A 15,208-nucleotide genomic window follows, 5' to 3' on the forward strand; every position below is an offset into this window, starting at 1 on the left:
CTTTGCATATCAATAGAATTCTCAACTTTGCATGTCAAACGTCACAGATTAACAAGCATACAATTATTAAATTTGCATTCAACTACAGCACTTGCAAATGAGTTTAAACTGGTGAATTCAACAAGCTCAATACACAAGTTGATCAGATATATGAACACACAAATCAGAAGCAAGAGTAAGCCACTTGGATCCTCAAGCCTGCTGCACCATTCAATAAGATCATGGATGATATGATTTTAACCTCAACTCCACATTCCTTTTTCAATATAATTCCAAAATATCTATTCCAACAAGTCACATACTTACATTAAAGATGCATAAAAGGTGCATGTGATAATATATCATTCAATATTGATGTGATGGTATTCTGCCTTTGCAGTTATAGATCAGTGTTACAGTGTTGACATGGGTGAAAATAACAACTTCAGCTCTAACTTCCTTTTTCCTTGATTATAAAAGTCACACTTTCAAACTTCCCAGCTCCAGGCTGAGGTATTATATAGGTGTTCAGTAAGGCTTCAAGGTTGCCTTTCTCAACAAAGAATTATAGAATAGTTATAGCACAGAAGGCATTCATTTGGCTTGTCCTGTCCATAATGGTACTCCACAACAGCAATTCACCTCATCCCAATTCCCCGCCACTGCTCTGCATCTTTTTCTCTCTTCAGATGTTTATACAACTCTGTTTGAAAAGCCATGAATGAATCTGCCTCCACCACATTCACAGGTGTGCACTCCAAATTTTAACACAGTGTAAAATGTCTTTTCCTCATGTCAATGTTGCTTCTTTTGCCAATTGCCTAAAATCTGAGTCTTCTGGTTCTCATTCTTTCTTTGAATGTGAAGAGCTTCTCTCACTGTCTACTCTGTCACAAGAACACAAGAAATCGGAGTACGAGTAGACCATACAGCCTGTTGAGCCAGCTGTAAAGTTTAAACTTCATGGCTGATCTTGGGATTCAACTCCATTTTCCTGTTTGCTCCTCATATCCCCTAAATCATTACCCTCTTAACAGTCAACAATACTTCCAAGTTTTCTATTACCAACAAATTTTTAACTTGTGCTCTGAACACTCAAGTCTAGTCATTAATATATGTCAAGAAAGGCAGTGGTCCCTGTACAGATTATTTGGGAAATCCACTCCTCCAGTCTGAAAGTCAACTGTTCACCACTTCTCTGTCTCCTGTCACTCTGTCAACTTTGTAGCCATGCTGTCAATGTCCATTTTATTCCCTCTGCTTTCACTTTGTTGTCTATGTGGCACTTTATCAAACACTTTTTGTAAGACCAGATATCAACTGCATACCCTCATCAATCTTCTCTGTTTCTGCATTGAAAAGTTGATCAAATACAATTTGCCTTTGGACTGAATTTCCTTAATTAATCTCAAACTTGTCCTGTTGTCTATTAATTTTGTCCCATATTAATATTTCTGAAAGCTTTCCCACCAACATGGTTAAACAGACTGGTCTACAGTTTGCTCCTTTTTGAACAAGGTTGTATGTAATATCTGCAATTCTCATGGTCCTCTGGCATCAGCCCACATTTAAAGCAGATTGGAAGATTATGACCAGTACCTCTGCAATCTCGATAACTTTAGCTGTTTTTTATTCTATCATGGGATGTGAGTATTCCTGACAAGCATTTAAGAACATGAGAACATAAGAAATAGGAGCAGGAGTAGGCCATCCAGCCCTTCGAGCCTGCCCCGCCATTCAATAAGATCATGGCTGATCTGTCGCTGCTCAGTTCCACTTTCCCGCCCTCTCCCCATAACCCTTAATCCCCTCTCCTATCAAAAACCCATCAACCCGCGTCTTAAAAATATTTAGCGAGGCAGCCTCCACCACTTCAACGGGCAGAGAATTCCAGAGATTCACCACCCTTTGAGTGAAGAAGTTCCTCCTCAACTCCGTTCTAAACCGCCCCCCTTTTATCTTGACGCTGTGCCCCCTAGTCCTATTGTCTTTTTTGAGCGGGAAGAGTCTTTCCACCTCTATCCTATCCATCCCATTCATCATCTTATACGTCTCAATGAGATCTCCTCTCATTCTTCTAAACTCTAACGAGTACAAGCCCAGTTTATTCAGCCTCTCCTCATAGCTCAACCCCCTCAACTCCGGTATCAGCCTAGTAAACCTCCTCTGCACTCCCTCCAAGGCCAAAATATCTTTGCGCAGGTGCGGCGCCCAAAAATGCACACAGTACTCCACTTGCGGCCTCACCAATGCCCTATACAGCTGCAGCAAGACCTCCCTACTTTTATATTCAATCCCCCTCGCTATGAAGGCCAGCATCCCATTCGCCTTCCTGACCACATGCTGCACCTGCAAGCTGGGTCTTTGCGACTCATGCATAAGGACCCCGAGGTCCCTCTGCACCGTCGCCTGCTGCAGTTTTTCGCCTCGTAAGTAATAGTCCTTCCTACCATTTTTCCTACCAAAGTGGACCACCTCACACTTGCCAACATTAAATTCCATTTGCCATTTCCTGGCCCATTCGCCCAGCCTATCTAGATCCTTCTGCAGACTCCCCACACCCTCCGCACAATTTGTCGTTCCCCCAATCTTGGTGTCATCAGCAAATTTCGACACTCTACACTCGGTTCCCTCCTCCAGATCATCTATATAAATGGTAAAAAGCTGAGGCCCCAGCACCGACCCCTGGGGCACTCCACTAGTCACCAACCGCCAATCCGAATAGCACCCGTTGACCCCCACTCTCTGCCTCCTATTTGACAACCAATCCTCTATCCACGCTAACACCCTACCCCCAACTCCATGTCCCTCGACCTTCTGCAATAACCTCTTGTGAGGTACTTTGTCAAACGCCTTCTGAAAATCTAGAAAGACCACATCCACCGGCTCTCCTCTATCCACCGCCCTAGACACATCCTCATAGAACTCCAGTAAATTTGTCAGACACGACTTCCCTTTAATGAAACCGTGCTGCGTCTGCTCTATCAAGCAATTCCCTTCAAGATGCCTCGCAATTTCCTCCTTAATGACAGATTCTAACATTTTACCTACCACAGACGTTAAACCAACCGGCCTATAATTCCCCGCCTTTTGCCTGGCACCCTTCTTAAACAACGGCGTAACATTAGCCGTTTTCCAATCATCCGGCACTTCCCCGGAATCCAGCGACGTTTGGAAAATAACCACCAAGGCATCCACTATCACCTCCGCCATTTCTTTCAGAACCCTCGGATGCATTCCATCCAGTCCTGGCGACTTGTCCACAATCAGCCCCTCCAGTCTGTCGAGCACCGCCTTTCTAGTAACAGTAATGTCATTAAGACCCTCCAGTCCTACCACCTTTCTATCGCTAACACCCGGCAAATTATTCACGTCCTCCTCCGTGAAGACAGAAACAAAAAAGTTATTCAATACCTTAGCCATATCCCCATCCCCTACCACTAGGTCCCCTTTCTCATCCTCTAAAGGACCAACATTCACCCTAGCCAGCCTCTTCCTTTTTATATATTTATAAAAACTCTTGCTTTCCTTTTTTATATTAAGCGCTAGCCCAGCTTCATAGTTTCTCCTACCCTTCCTTATCAACTTCTTTGTCAATCTTTGTTGACATTTAAACCTCTCCCAATCCTCTTCTCGCCCACTACTCTTAGCTACTCTAAATTCCTCCGCTTTTAGTTTAACACTTTCCTTCACCTCCTTTGTTATCCACGGCTTATTACCTCTCCTCCTACTATCCTTTTTGACCATCGGAATAAATTTCCGTTGAGCACCAAGAAAGATCTCCTTAAAGATCCTCCACTGCTCCTCAACAGACCCTCCCTCCAACGCGCTTTCCCAGTCCACATTCGCCAATTCTTCTCTCATGCTACCGTATTTCCCTCTATTCAAACAAAGAACGCGTGTCTGGGAACCCACTTTCTCCTCCTCCATCTGCACCAGAAACTCCACCATACAATGATCACTCTCCCCAAGAGGATCCTTCACCACAAGGTCCCTAATTCTACCCGCTTCATTACATAGCACCAGATCCAAGATAGCTCGCTCCCTCATCGGCTCCAACACACACTGTTCGAGGAAACTATCCCGGCAGCATTCCAAGAACTCTTCCTCGAGCCCCCCACGTCCAACATGGGTCGACCAATCAATATGCAGATTGAAATCCCCCATAACTACGGCCGTCCCATTCCTGCACGCCGCACTTATTTGCGCGTTAACAGCCCGCCCCATCTCCAGATCATTATTCGGGGGCCTATAGACAACACCCACCAGCGTCTTCCTCCTTTTGCTGTTCCTAATCTCCACCCACAACGATTCCACCCTCTGCTCCTTGGCTCCAATATCATCCCTTGCTACCACCGTGATGCTATCCTTAATCAGCAGAGCTACGCACCCCCCCCTTTTCCCTCCTGCCTATCCTTCCTAAACACTTGATAGCCCTGTACATTCAGCTCCCAGTCCCTGTCACCCTGCAGCCACGTCTCTGGAATGGCCACCAGATCGTATCCATTTGTGTCGATCTGCGCCATCAGCTCATCCACTTTATTCCGAATGCTTCGTGCATTCAGATAAAGTGCTTTCATCCCAGCCTTAACCTGGACCCTATTTGCCGCAATGCCACCAACTATACTCACGCCCCCTACTCCCTCTATTATTGGGACATCCTCGGCCTCTTCCCTTACATGTACACTCTCCTTAACTTTAGACCTCGTAAGGTCACCTACCCTCACACCCTCCCCCCAACTAATTAGTTTAAAGCCCTGTCTACAGTCCTCTTTACTCGATTTGCCAGCACTCTGGTCCCAGCACGGTTCAGACCAACCCCATCCCTCCCGAACAGGTCCCACCTACCCCAATACTGGTGCCAATGCCCCATAAATTCAAACCCATTCCTCCCACACCAATCCCTGAGCCACCCATTCACTTCCTTAATCATGTCAACCCTACGCCCATCTGCACACGGTTCAGGCAGTAGCCCAGAGATAACCACCTTGTCGGTTCTACTTTTTAATTCCATTCCAAGCTTTTCATACTCCCTCCCCAGATCCTCAGTCTGCATTTTGCTTACGTCGCCGGCACCCACATGTACCACAACAACCGGATTCTCACCCTCCCACTCCAAGTTCCTCTGCAGCCCAGCTGCGACATCCCGTACCCGAGCACCAGGCAGACAACACACCCTTCTGTGCACTTTGTCATTGTGACAAAGGACAGTGTCAATACCCTTCACCCCACTATCCCCAATAACTACTACGTTCCTTTTCCTTTTCTCTTTGCCTATGTCCTGCTGCAGCACTGTACCGTGTGCAGCTTGCTCACCAACCTCACCTGCCTCGTTCTCGTCCAACTTGGAAGCAAGAACCTCAAACCTGTTATGCAGATTAAGAGGCTGAGGCCTCCGCTCCTCACCCTCCTTCCTCTTCCCAGTAGCCCCCTCTTGTCCCTGACCCTTAGAGTTAGCCAGTCTAGGGGGGGTGGATGTCACTTGCACCCCATTGACAATGGCACCCTCTCTCCCCTTGATGAGCCTCAGTGTCTGTAGCTCAGAGGCCAGCTCATTTACCCTGAGCTGGAGCTCCTCCAGCAACCTGCACTTACTGCAGACATGGTCACTGGGATGAACCCTAGGGTCCACCAGTTCCCACATCATACAGAAACCACACATCACATGCCCCTCCATTATTTACTGTAGTAGTTCTGAAAAAATTTTTTTTTTTTGTTTTTTTTGTTTTTCAAACGAACTCACCTGGCCTTTTTTCTTTCCAGCCCTTTTTGATATTAAGCCCTAGTAGCTCACTCTGCTTCCCTCTCACTCCGCTGCCCGCTCAGACGCTGCCCGCTGTCTACACCAGGCCTCCTTTTAAACCTGGCGCTGATTTAAATCTGATGGCCCACAACTGCCTGCTAACCACTCCCTCAGAATTCTTAAAGCAGTAAATACAATAAATAAATGCTTTAAACAGTTCTACAAAGAACAAAGTTCTTTAAACTTATTTTAAACTGGTTTTTAACAGGTAAAATCTTAGCTCTCTCTCTGCTCCTTCACTCGTCTGCTCCAGCAAACAATGGAAGGCTTCACCTTGTGGTCAGTTGATATTTAAATCTGTTGTTTAAATTTGTTAATATTTAAATTTGTTGCCCTTCCCTAACATCCCTCAAGAAAGCAGTGGAAGCCAAACCGATTACTGCAGTCAATCTGGCGCAGTTGTTTCCACAAGTTAGTGAGGTAGTTCCAGGTTCTTGACCTAGTGACATTGAAGAAACGGCAATACAGTTCCAAGTCAGGAATGTGTGTGGCTTGGAGGGGAATTTGCAAGTGATAGTGTTCCCAGTCATCTGTTGCCTTTATGTTCTAAGTGATCGAGGTTGGGAGTTTGGATGACATTATCAAAGGAAACTTGGTGAGTTGCTGTGTGATGGTACACACTGCTGCCATTGTGCATCAGTGGTGGAGGAGTGAATATTTAAAGCAGTGGATGGAGTGCCAATCAAGCAAGTTGCTTTGCCCTAGTTGATGTCGAGCTTCTTGACTGTTGTTGGAGCTACACTTGTCCAGACACATCCCTCAACAGCCTCAGATGCATCCCAACTGATCCAAATTTAAGTAGTCTGTCTTTCTACTACCTCCTCTTTATCAATCTTAACCCATCCAGTATCTCTACCACTTCCTTTTCCACTATGACTCTGGCAGCATCTTCACCCTCAGTAAAGACAGATCAAAATACTTATTTTGTGCCTCAGCCAAGCCCTTTGGTGCCACCCTTTTTCTTACCACCACTTTACTATTTGTATGCCTTAAAGTTGAAACATTAATTCTATTTCTCTCTGTGCACAGTAGCTGCTAGACCTATTGAGTAGATCCAGCATTTTCTATTTCGATATTCGCTTTCCAGCACTCACTATATTTTTCTGCTGCATTGTGCATCAAATTTTCTGGTTTGAATGGCAGACTTACTCATGCCTTTAATAAATCTGACCACTTGGGATACACAATTGAGGTTTGAAACAACAACCCCCATAGTGCTTTTAATATCAATGTTCCGAGGTACTTCACAACAGTATCACGAAATAAAATTTGACATCCAGTCACATGAACTAATATTAGGACAGATGACCAAAGCTTGGTCAAAGATGTCATAAAGGAGGAAAGTGAGGTAGAGAGACAGAGTGTGATAGGGAGGGTATTACAGAGCCAAGGGCAAGACAACTTTGGTGGACAGATGGAATGGAATATCTAACATCAAATACAGTCTATGATGGCTGTACCTTATGATTAGAGGCACTGACTCCAATCTTGAAGTAATGTAAGCTTTTGTAACTTCTGGTGCATATGTCTCCATCAGGTGAGGTTCAGTAGATTTAACGAAGGGAACCGATGCAACCATTCGCTGCCACAGACTCAGTAGATAGTGCACACTGTTTGGAGCAAACTCCCAATGCTGTCAAAAGGGAAAAATAAAACTAAATAATATTGGACCAACGAATGTGGAAATTCCTAAACTATGTTATAGGATTCAAAATGCTTGAGAAAATTATATTAAAACGTCCATTAGTTGGTTTTATCTCTGGAATGTTTTTATATTTATTTTGTCTGTCGTGCAGGTAGTTAGAAAAGTCAACGCACATGGTTGCATTAAAAGTAGTATTTGCTGACTCATTCAATGTGAATGTTCTTTTATAGTCTATCCAGATCACTTTACTTAACACTCATCCATTGGTGGTTTCCATGGGATCTTCTGCAGGATTATTTGATGTGAATTCCTCTTGGTTTCATAGGGCTAGAGATTGATTTCTTCTGATGGGCGTTAAAATGGAAAATGGAGCAGTATGATCACAATGAGATAGATATTATTCCTGTACCCCTTTTCTATTGTTGACTAAGGTTTTTATTAATTAAACATTTTGATTGAGTGACTGCTTCAAAAAACATGCTTTAACTTCAGAGCTGTAGACCTTAAAACCCAGGGCCTTTTGAGCAGTATATACTCAAGACTCTGGTAGGATCATAAAATCATCAGGAAGTAGGAGCAGAGAGGAGCCAGCTCACCATTTAGTAAGATCATGACTAATCCAATCTGGCCTTAACTCCACTTTCCTTCTTGGTCCCCATAAACCAAATACAGAATTAGGAAATCTTTAAAGGTCAGCAGAAAGCCACAAAGAAAGCTATAAAGAAAGGTAAGATGGATTATGAGAGTAAACTAGCTCAGAGTATAAAAACAGATAGCAAAAGTTTCTACAAATAGATAAAAAGAAAAAGAGTGGTGAAAGTAAACATTGGTCCTTTAGACGACAAGAAGGAGGGTATAATAAGTGAAAATGAGAAAATGGCTGAGGCATTGAATAGGTATTTTGTGTCGGTCTTCACAGGAGAAGACACAAATAACATGCAAAAAATTGATGACAGGAAGGCTATGGCAGGTGAGAACTTAGAAACTTTCATTATTATGAAAGAGGTAGTGTTGGGCAAGTTAATGGGGCTAAAGGTAGACAAGTCTCCTGGTCCTGATGGAATGCATCCCAGGGTCCTAAAAAAGATGGCAGCAGAAATAGCAAACGCACTAGTGGTAATTTACCAAAATTCTCTGGACTCTGCAGTGGTTCCTGCAGATTGGAAAACAGCAAATGTGACGCCACTGTTTGAAAAAGGTAGACAAAAGCCAGTTAACTATAGGTCAGTTAGCTTAGCTTCTGTAGTAGGGAAAATGCTTGAATCTACCATCAAAGAAGAAATAGCGAGACATCTGGATATAAATTGTCCCACTGGTAAGATGCAGCATGGGTTCATGACGGGCAGGTCATGTTTGACTAAATTGGTGGAATTCTTTGAGAAAATTACATGTGCAGTGGGGAACCTGTAGACGTGGTGTATATGGATTTCCAGAAGCATTTGACAAGGTGCTGCACCAAAGATTGCTACAAAAGATAAAGTCGCACAGTGTTACGGGTAATGTATTAGCATGGATAGAGGATTGGTTAACTAACAGAAAGCAAAGAGTGGGGGTAAATGGGTGTTTTTCTGGTTGGCGATTGATGACTAGTGGAGTGCCTCAGGGATCAGTGTTGGAGCCGCAATTGTTTACAACTTACATAGATGATTTGGAGTTGGGGACCAAGTGTAGTGTGTCAAAATTCGCAGATGACACTAAGATGGGTGGAATAGCAAAGTGTGCAGAGGACGCTGAAAGTCTGCAAAGGGATAAATGAGTGGGCATGTTGGTAAATGTGAGATCATCCATTTTGGTAGGAATAACAGCAAAATGGACTACTTTTTAAAAGGTAAAATATTGCAGTGTGCTGCTTGCAGGGGGACCTGGGTGTCCTTGTGCAGGAGTTGGTAATGCAGCGGGTAATTAAGAAGGCAAATGGAATTTTGTCCTTCATTGCTAGGGGGATGGAGTTTAAAAACAGCGAGATTATATTGCAGCTGTATAAGGTGCTGGTGAGGCCACACCTGGAGTACTATGTACAGTTTTGGTCTTCTTACTTGAGAAAGGATACACTGGCACTGGAGGGGGTGCAGAGGGGATTCATTAGATTGATTCTGGAGTGGAGAGGATTGGCTTATGAGGACAGGCTGAGTAGACTGTGGCTATACTCATTGGAATTCAGAAGAGTGAGGGGAGATCTTATAGAAACATATAAGATTATGAAGGGAATAGACAAGATAGAAGCAGGGAAGTTGTTTCCACTGGCGGGTGAAACTAGAACTAGAGGGCATAGCATCAAATAAGGGGAAACAGATTTAGGACTGAGTTGAAGAGGAACTTCTTCACATAAAGGGTTGTGAACCTGTGGCATTCCCTTCCCAGTGAAGCAGTTGAGGCTACCTCATCGAATGTTTTTAAGGCAAGGATAGATAAATTTTTGAATAGTAAAGGAATTAAGGTGAGTGGGCAGGTAAGTGGTACTGAGTCTACAAAAAGATCAACCATGATCTTATTGAATGGCACAGAAGGCTCGAGGGGCCAGATGGCCTACTCCTGCTCCAAGTTCTTATGTTCTTATAAACCTTTACTCCCTTTGTACATTAAAACAATGTCTAACTCAGTCTTGAATATATTAAATAGCCCAGTCTCCACTGCTCTCTGTGGAAATGAATTCCAAATTAATGACCATCAGAGAAAGCGTTACCTCCAATCTCCATTTTCACTTTTTAAACTGTACCCCCTAGTTCTTGATTTCCGCTGCCATCCCCCTGGCCTCAGAGCAAGGGAGCAAACATCGTCAAGCACCTGAAGAATGTTTCAATAAGTTAATTTTTCATTCTTCTAAATTCTATCAGTATAGGCCCAATCTGCTTAATCTTTCCTCATAAAACAATATCCTCACCTCAGAAATAAGCCAAGTGAACCTTTTCTGAACTGTTTCTAATGCGAGAATATCCCTCCTTAAGTTAGGACACCAAAACTGTACTCAGTATTTGGTGTGATTTCACCAATGCCCTGCACAGTTGTAGCAAGACTTCCCCACATTTATGCTCCATCCCCCTTCCACTACAGGCTATCAGTTCATTTGTCACCTGTTGCTAACTTTTTGTGATTCATATAAAAGTACACCCAAATTTCTCAGTACTGCAGCTTTCTGCAGTCTCTCTTCATTTTAATTAAATGCTGCTTTTTTATATATCCTGCCAAAATGGGCAACCTCACATCTTCTCACATTATAGTTCATTTGCACATTTTAACCCACCTACTTATCCTATCTGTATCTCTTTGCAGACACTTTGAATCCTCCTCATAACTTGTTTTCTTACCAATCTTTGCCAAATTTATCACTAAATTTGGTTACAATACAGTCTGTTCCTTGATCCAAGTCATTAATGTAGGTTGTAGTTAGTTGAGGGCCCAGCACTGATTCCTGCAGTATTCCACAAGTTATAGTTTGCCAATCTGTGTACAGTTCTGGTCACCCTACTACAGAAAGGATATTATGAAACTAGAAAGAGTGCAGAAGAGATTAACTAGGATGTTACCGGGACCTTTAGGTTTGAGTTCTCAGGAAAGGCTGGATAGACTGGGACTTCTGTCTCCAGAGAGTAAAAGGCTGAGCAGTGATCTTGTAGAGGTTTATAAAATAACAAGGGGCATAGATCAGATAGATAGTCAACATCTTTTCCCAAAAGTAGTGGAGTCTAAAACTAGAGGGCATAGGTTTAAGGTGAGTGGGGAGAGATATAAAAGTGTCCAGAGGGGCAATTTTTTCACACAGAGGGGTGCTGAGTGTCTGGAACAAGCTGCAGAGCAAGTAGTAGAGGCAGGTACAATTTTGTCTTTCAAAAAGCGTTTAAACAGTTACATGGATAAGATGGGTATGGGGGATATAGGTCAAATGTGGGCAATTGAGACTAGCTTAAGTTTAAAAAAAAGGGGCATGGACAAGTTGGGCCAAAGGGGCTGTTTCCATGCTGTAAACTTCTATGACTCTACAGCCTGAAAATGACCCATTTATCCAGATTCTCCATTTTCTGTCATTTAGCCATTTTTTATCTATGCTAATATATCACCTCCAAAACTATGAACTCATGTATTGTCTAGTAACCTTATTTTTATAGCATTAACGACTGTGTGACTGAAATGGGATCTGTAAAATCTTTAGACACTAGGGTCAATTTTCACTGTCTGCATCTGGCATTAATGGGGCAGTCTCAAAATGGATTGCACCCTGATAACAAGAAATGTGCAAGCTCCACCTTGATAGGCGCCGAATCACCTTCCAGTTTCAGGTATTTAGGTCCCTTTTAATATGTAAATCAGGGTCTAATGATGCAAATTTGTCAATTACTATTTTAAATTGGAACTAGGCGAATCTGCACAGTGTGCAATCTGACCAGTTCCATACGCAATGGAACCAAACAGGTCCATCAAAGCTAGCGTTGAATTAATTTTGAGGATCCTGGAAAGGTAGCAGTTCCACCCTAGGAAACCCACTTAGGGTTAGCCCACTTTCCCCTGGTATAAAAAGATAAGGAGAGCTCACTCCAGGAAATGTTGGCATGTTTGTGGCAAACACAATGAATCTCTTCATTCAGTGATATCTAGTTAAAGCATTATCTCAGGTCAAGAGGTTATTGCAGAAGGTCAGGGGACATGGAGTTGGGGGTAGGGTGTTAGCGTGGATAGAGGATTGGTTGTCAAATAGGAGGCAGAGAGTGGGGGTCAATGGGTGCTATTCGGATTGGCGGTTGGTGACTAGTGGGGTGCCCCAGGGGTCGGTGCTGGGGCCTCAGCTATTTACCATTTATATAGATGATCTGGAGGAGGGAACCGAGTGCAGGGTGTCGAAATTTGCTGATGACACCAATATTGGGGGAAAGGCAAATTGTGCGGAGGGTGTGGAGAGTCTGCAGAAGGATCTAGATAGGCTGGTCGAATGGGCCAGGAAATGGCAAATGGAATTTAATGTTGGCAAGTGTGAGGTGGTCCACTTTGGTAGGAAGAATGGTAGGAAGGACTATTACTTACGTGGCGAAAAACTGCAGCAGGCGACAGTGCAGAGGGACCTCGGGGTCCTTGTGCATGAGTCGCAAAAACCCAGCTTGCAGGTGCAGCAGGTGGTCAGGAAGGCGAATGGGATGCTGGCCTTCATAGCGAGGGGGATTGAATATAAAAGTAGGGAGGTCTTGCTGCAGCTGTATAGGGCATTGGTGAGGCCGCAGCTGGAGTACTGTGTGCAGTTTTGGGCGCCGCACCTGCGCAAGGATATTTTGGCCCTGGAGGGAGTGCAGAGGAGGTTTACTAGGCTGATACCGGAGTTGAGGGGATTGAGCTATGAGGAGAGGCTGAATAAACTAGGCTTGTACTCGTTAGAGTTTAGAAGAATGAGGGGAGATCTCATTGAGACGTATAAGATGATGAATGGGATGGATAGGATAGAGGTGGAGAGACTCTTCCCGCTCAAAAAAGACAGTAGGACTAGGGGGCACAGCCTCAAGATAAAGGGGAGGCAGTTTAGAACGGAGTTGAGGAGGAACTTCTTCACTCAAAGGGTGGTGAATCTCTGGAATTCTCTGCCCGTTGAAGTGGTGGAGGCTGCCTCGCTAAATATTTTTAAGAAGCAGGTTGATGGGTTCTTGATAAGAGAGGGGATTAAGGGTTATGGGGAGAGGGCGGGAAAGTGGAACTGAGCCACGACAGATCAGCCATGATCTTATTGAATGGCGGGGCAGGCTCGAAGGGCTAGATGGCCTACTCCTGCTCCTATTTCTTATGTTCTTATGTTCTTATGAAAATTCAGGCAAGGAAATCTATGTAGAGATTCTGTGGCACTTTCAATTAGACCTGTACAAGCGATTGAATGATTTCTTGAATTTGTATCTCATTTGTAATTTTAACATGCCATGGATTTCAGGTGGCAGTCCTTGTACACTAATCACTGCACCACATCATTAGAAACAACAATAGAACCACAGAATCCTGCAAGTCTGCACCAACTCTCATAGAATCATAGAGCCCTACAGTGCAGAAAGAAGCCTTTCGGCCCATCGAGTCTGCACCGAACACAATCCCACCCAGGCCCTACCCCCATATCCCTACATATTATACCCACTAATCCCTCTAACCTACACATCCCTGGACACGAAGGGACAATTTTTTAGCATGGCCAATCAACCTAACCCGCACATCTTTGGACTGTGGGAGGAAACCGGAGTACCCGGAGGAAACCCACGTAGACACAAGGAGAATGTGCAAACATTATTTTTTTCTTTTTCTTTTTTTTCCCTTTTCATTCACAGGTTTTAAGTTGGTCCGCCTTGTGTCCAACAAGGGACATACACGCGATGGGTCGTACTTGGGCTGCTCTTGGTTGTTCGAGATTGGCCTAGTGCTTCATGTCGTTAGTGTGTGCCTAAACTGGACAAGATACTGGGCAACATGACAGCTCAGTGACTATCACTGATTGCTGTGCAGGCACATGGATTTGGGCCAGTGTCTGTGGGAGTTTGCGCATTCTCCCCGTGCTTGCGTGGGTTTTCTCCAGGTGCTCCGGTTTCCTCCCACACCCCAAAGATGTGCTGTTAGGCTGATTGGCAGTAATAAATTGTCCCTAAATTAGTTTCCTTCAATGTGGATGGCCATAAAACATTAGACAAGGGTCATGGGTGGAGGGGGGGACTGGTGGTGTTGGGATGGCGGCGCGGGCTCGTTGGGCCGAAGAGCCTGATTCCCAGGCTGTTTTTGTTCTTTGTTCTTTGTTCAAACTCCACACAGACAGTGACCTGAGCCGGGAATCGAACCCAGGACCCTGGAGCTGTGAAGCAGCAGTGCTAACCAGTGTGCTACCGTGCCGCACCTCTCTGAAACTCCCTGAAAGAACATCTTTCCAGATCCACACACCTCTCCCAGCCCCCAAGAACCCATCCCCAATCCCTGTATCCTGCACATTTACCATGGCCAACCAACGTAATTTACACACCTTTGGGCTCGAATGGAGCAATTTCGCATGGCCAATCCACTTAACCTGCACATCTTTGGATTGTGTGAGGAAACCAGGGTAACTGGAGGAAACCCACTCTGACATGGGGATAACATGCAAATTCCACAGACAGTCACCCAAGGTCAGAATCGAACACGGGCTCCTGGCATTGTGAGGCAGCACTCATGCTCTGAGGGAGCAATACTAATCACTATGCCATCCATACTGTCAGATTAATTGTTTATTCAACATTTATTTAATAAATCTTTCTTATGTTTTATATTTTATTCAAGATTGATTAAAGTGAACTTAGATTCATTCCTGAAGACTATGGAAATAGTGTTGTGGCACCCAATATCAATTGGCAAACAGGATTTCCTGTCAGTTAATCTGGGCATTTTACCAAAATCTCTCTAGAGATCCACTGGAGTTTTCTTTATAGAACCATAGAACCCTACAATGCAGAAAGAGGTCCTTTGGCCCATCGAGTCTGCACTGAACACAATCCCAACCCAGGCCCTATCCCCAAATCCCTACATATCATATCCACTAATCCCTCTAACCTACGCATCCCTGGACACTAAGGGGCAATTTCTTAGCATGGCCAATCAACCAAACCCGCACATCTTTGGACTGTGGGAGGAAACCGGAGTACCCGGAGGAAACCCACGCAGGCACGAGGAGAACGTGCAAACTCCACACAGACGTTTTAGAGGATGTGGGCATTCCTGGCTGGGCCAGATTTATTGCCTATTTATTTACTGCCTGCCTTTTTAGAGGTCATTTGAGAGTTAACCACATTGTTTGGATCTGGAGT

At 44.2% G+C, this 15,208-nt stretch overlaps 1 protein-coding gene across 1 annotated transcript in view; it reads right to left on the reverse strand.

The window, feature by feature from the left end:
* The window catches only part of LOC145351309 (ran-binding protein 17-like), a 925,757-nt gene that overhangs the window by 657,401 nt on the left and 253,148 nt on the right, over positions 1–15,208 (reverse strand). The window contains exon 11 of the mRNA XM_080200932.1: positions 7,243–7,415. Within this exon, the coding sequence (XP_080057058.1) occupies positions 7,243–7,415 (173 nt within the window). The remainder of the gene's footprint in view (positions 1–7,242; positions 7,416–15,208) is intronic.

Source organism: Carcharhinus amblyrhynchos, chromosome 13 (genome assembly GCF_965287045.1).
Source record: "Carcharhinus amblyrhynchos chromosome 13, sCarAmb.v2.hapA, whole genome shotgun sequence".
Taxonomy (NCBI): Eukaryota; Metazoa; Chordata; class Chondrichthyes; order Carcharhiniformes; family Carcharhinidae; genus Carcharhinus; species Carcharhinus amblyrhynchos.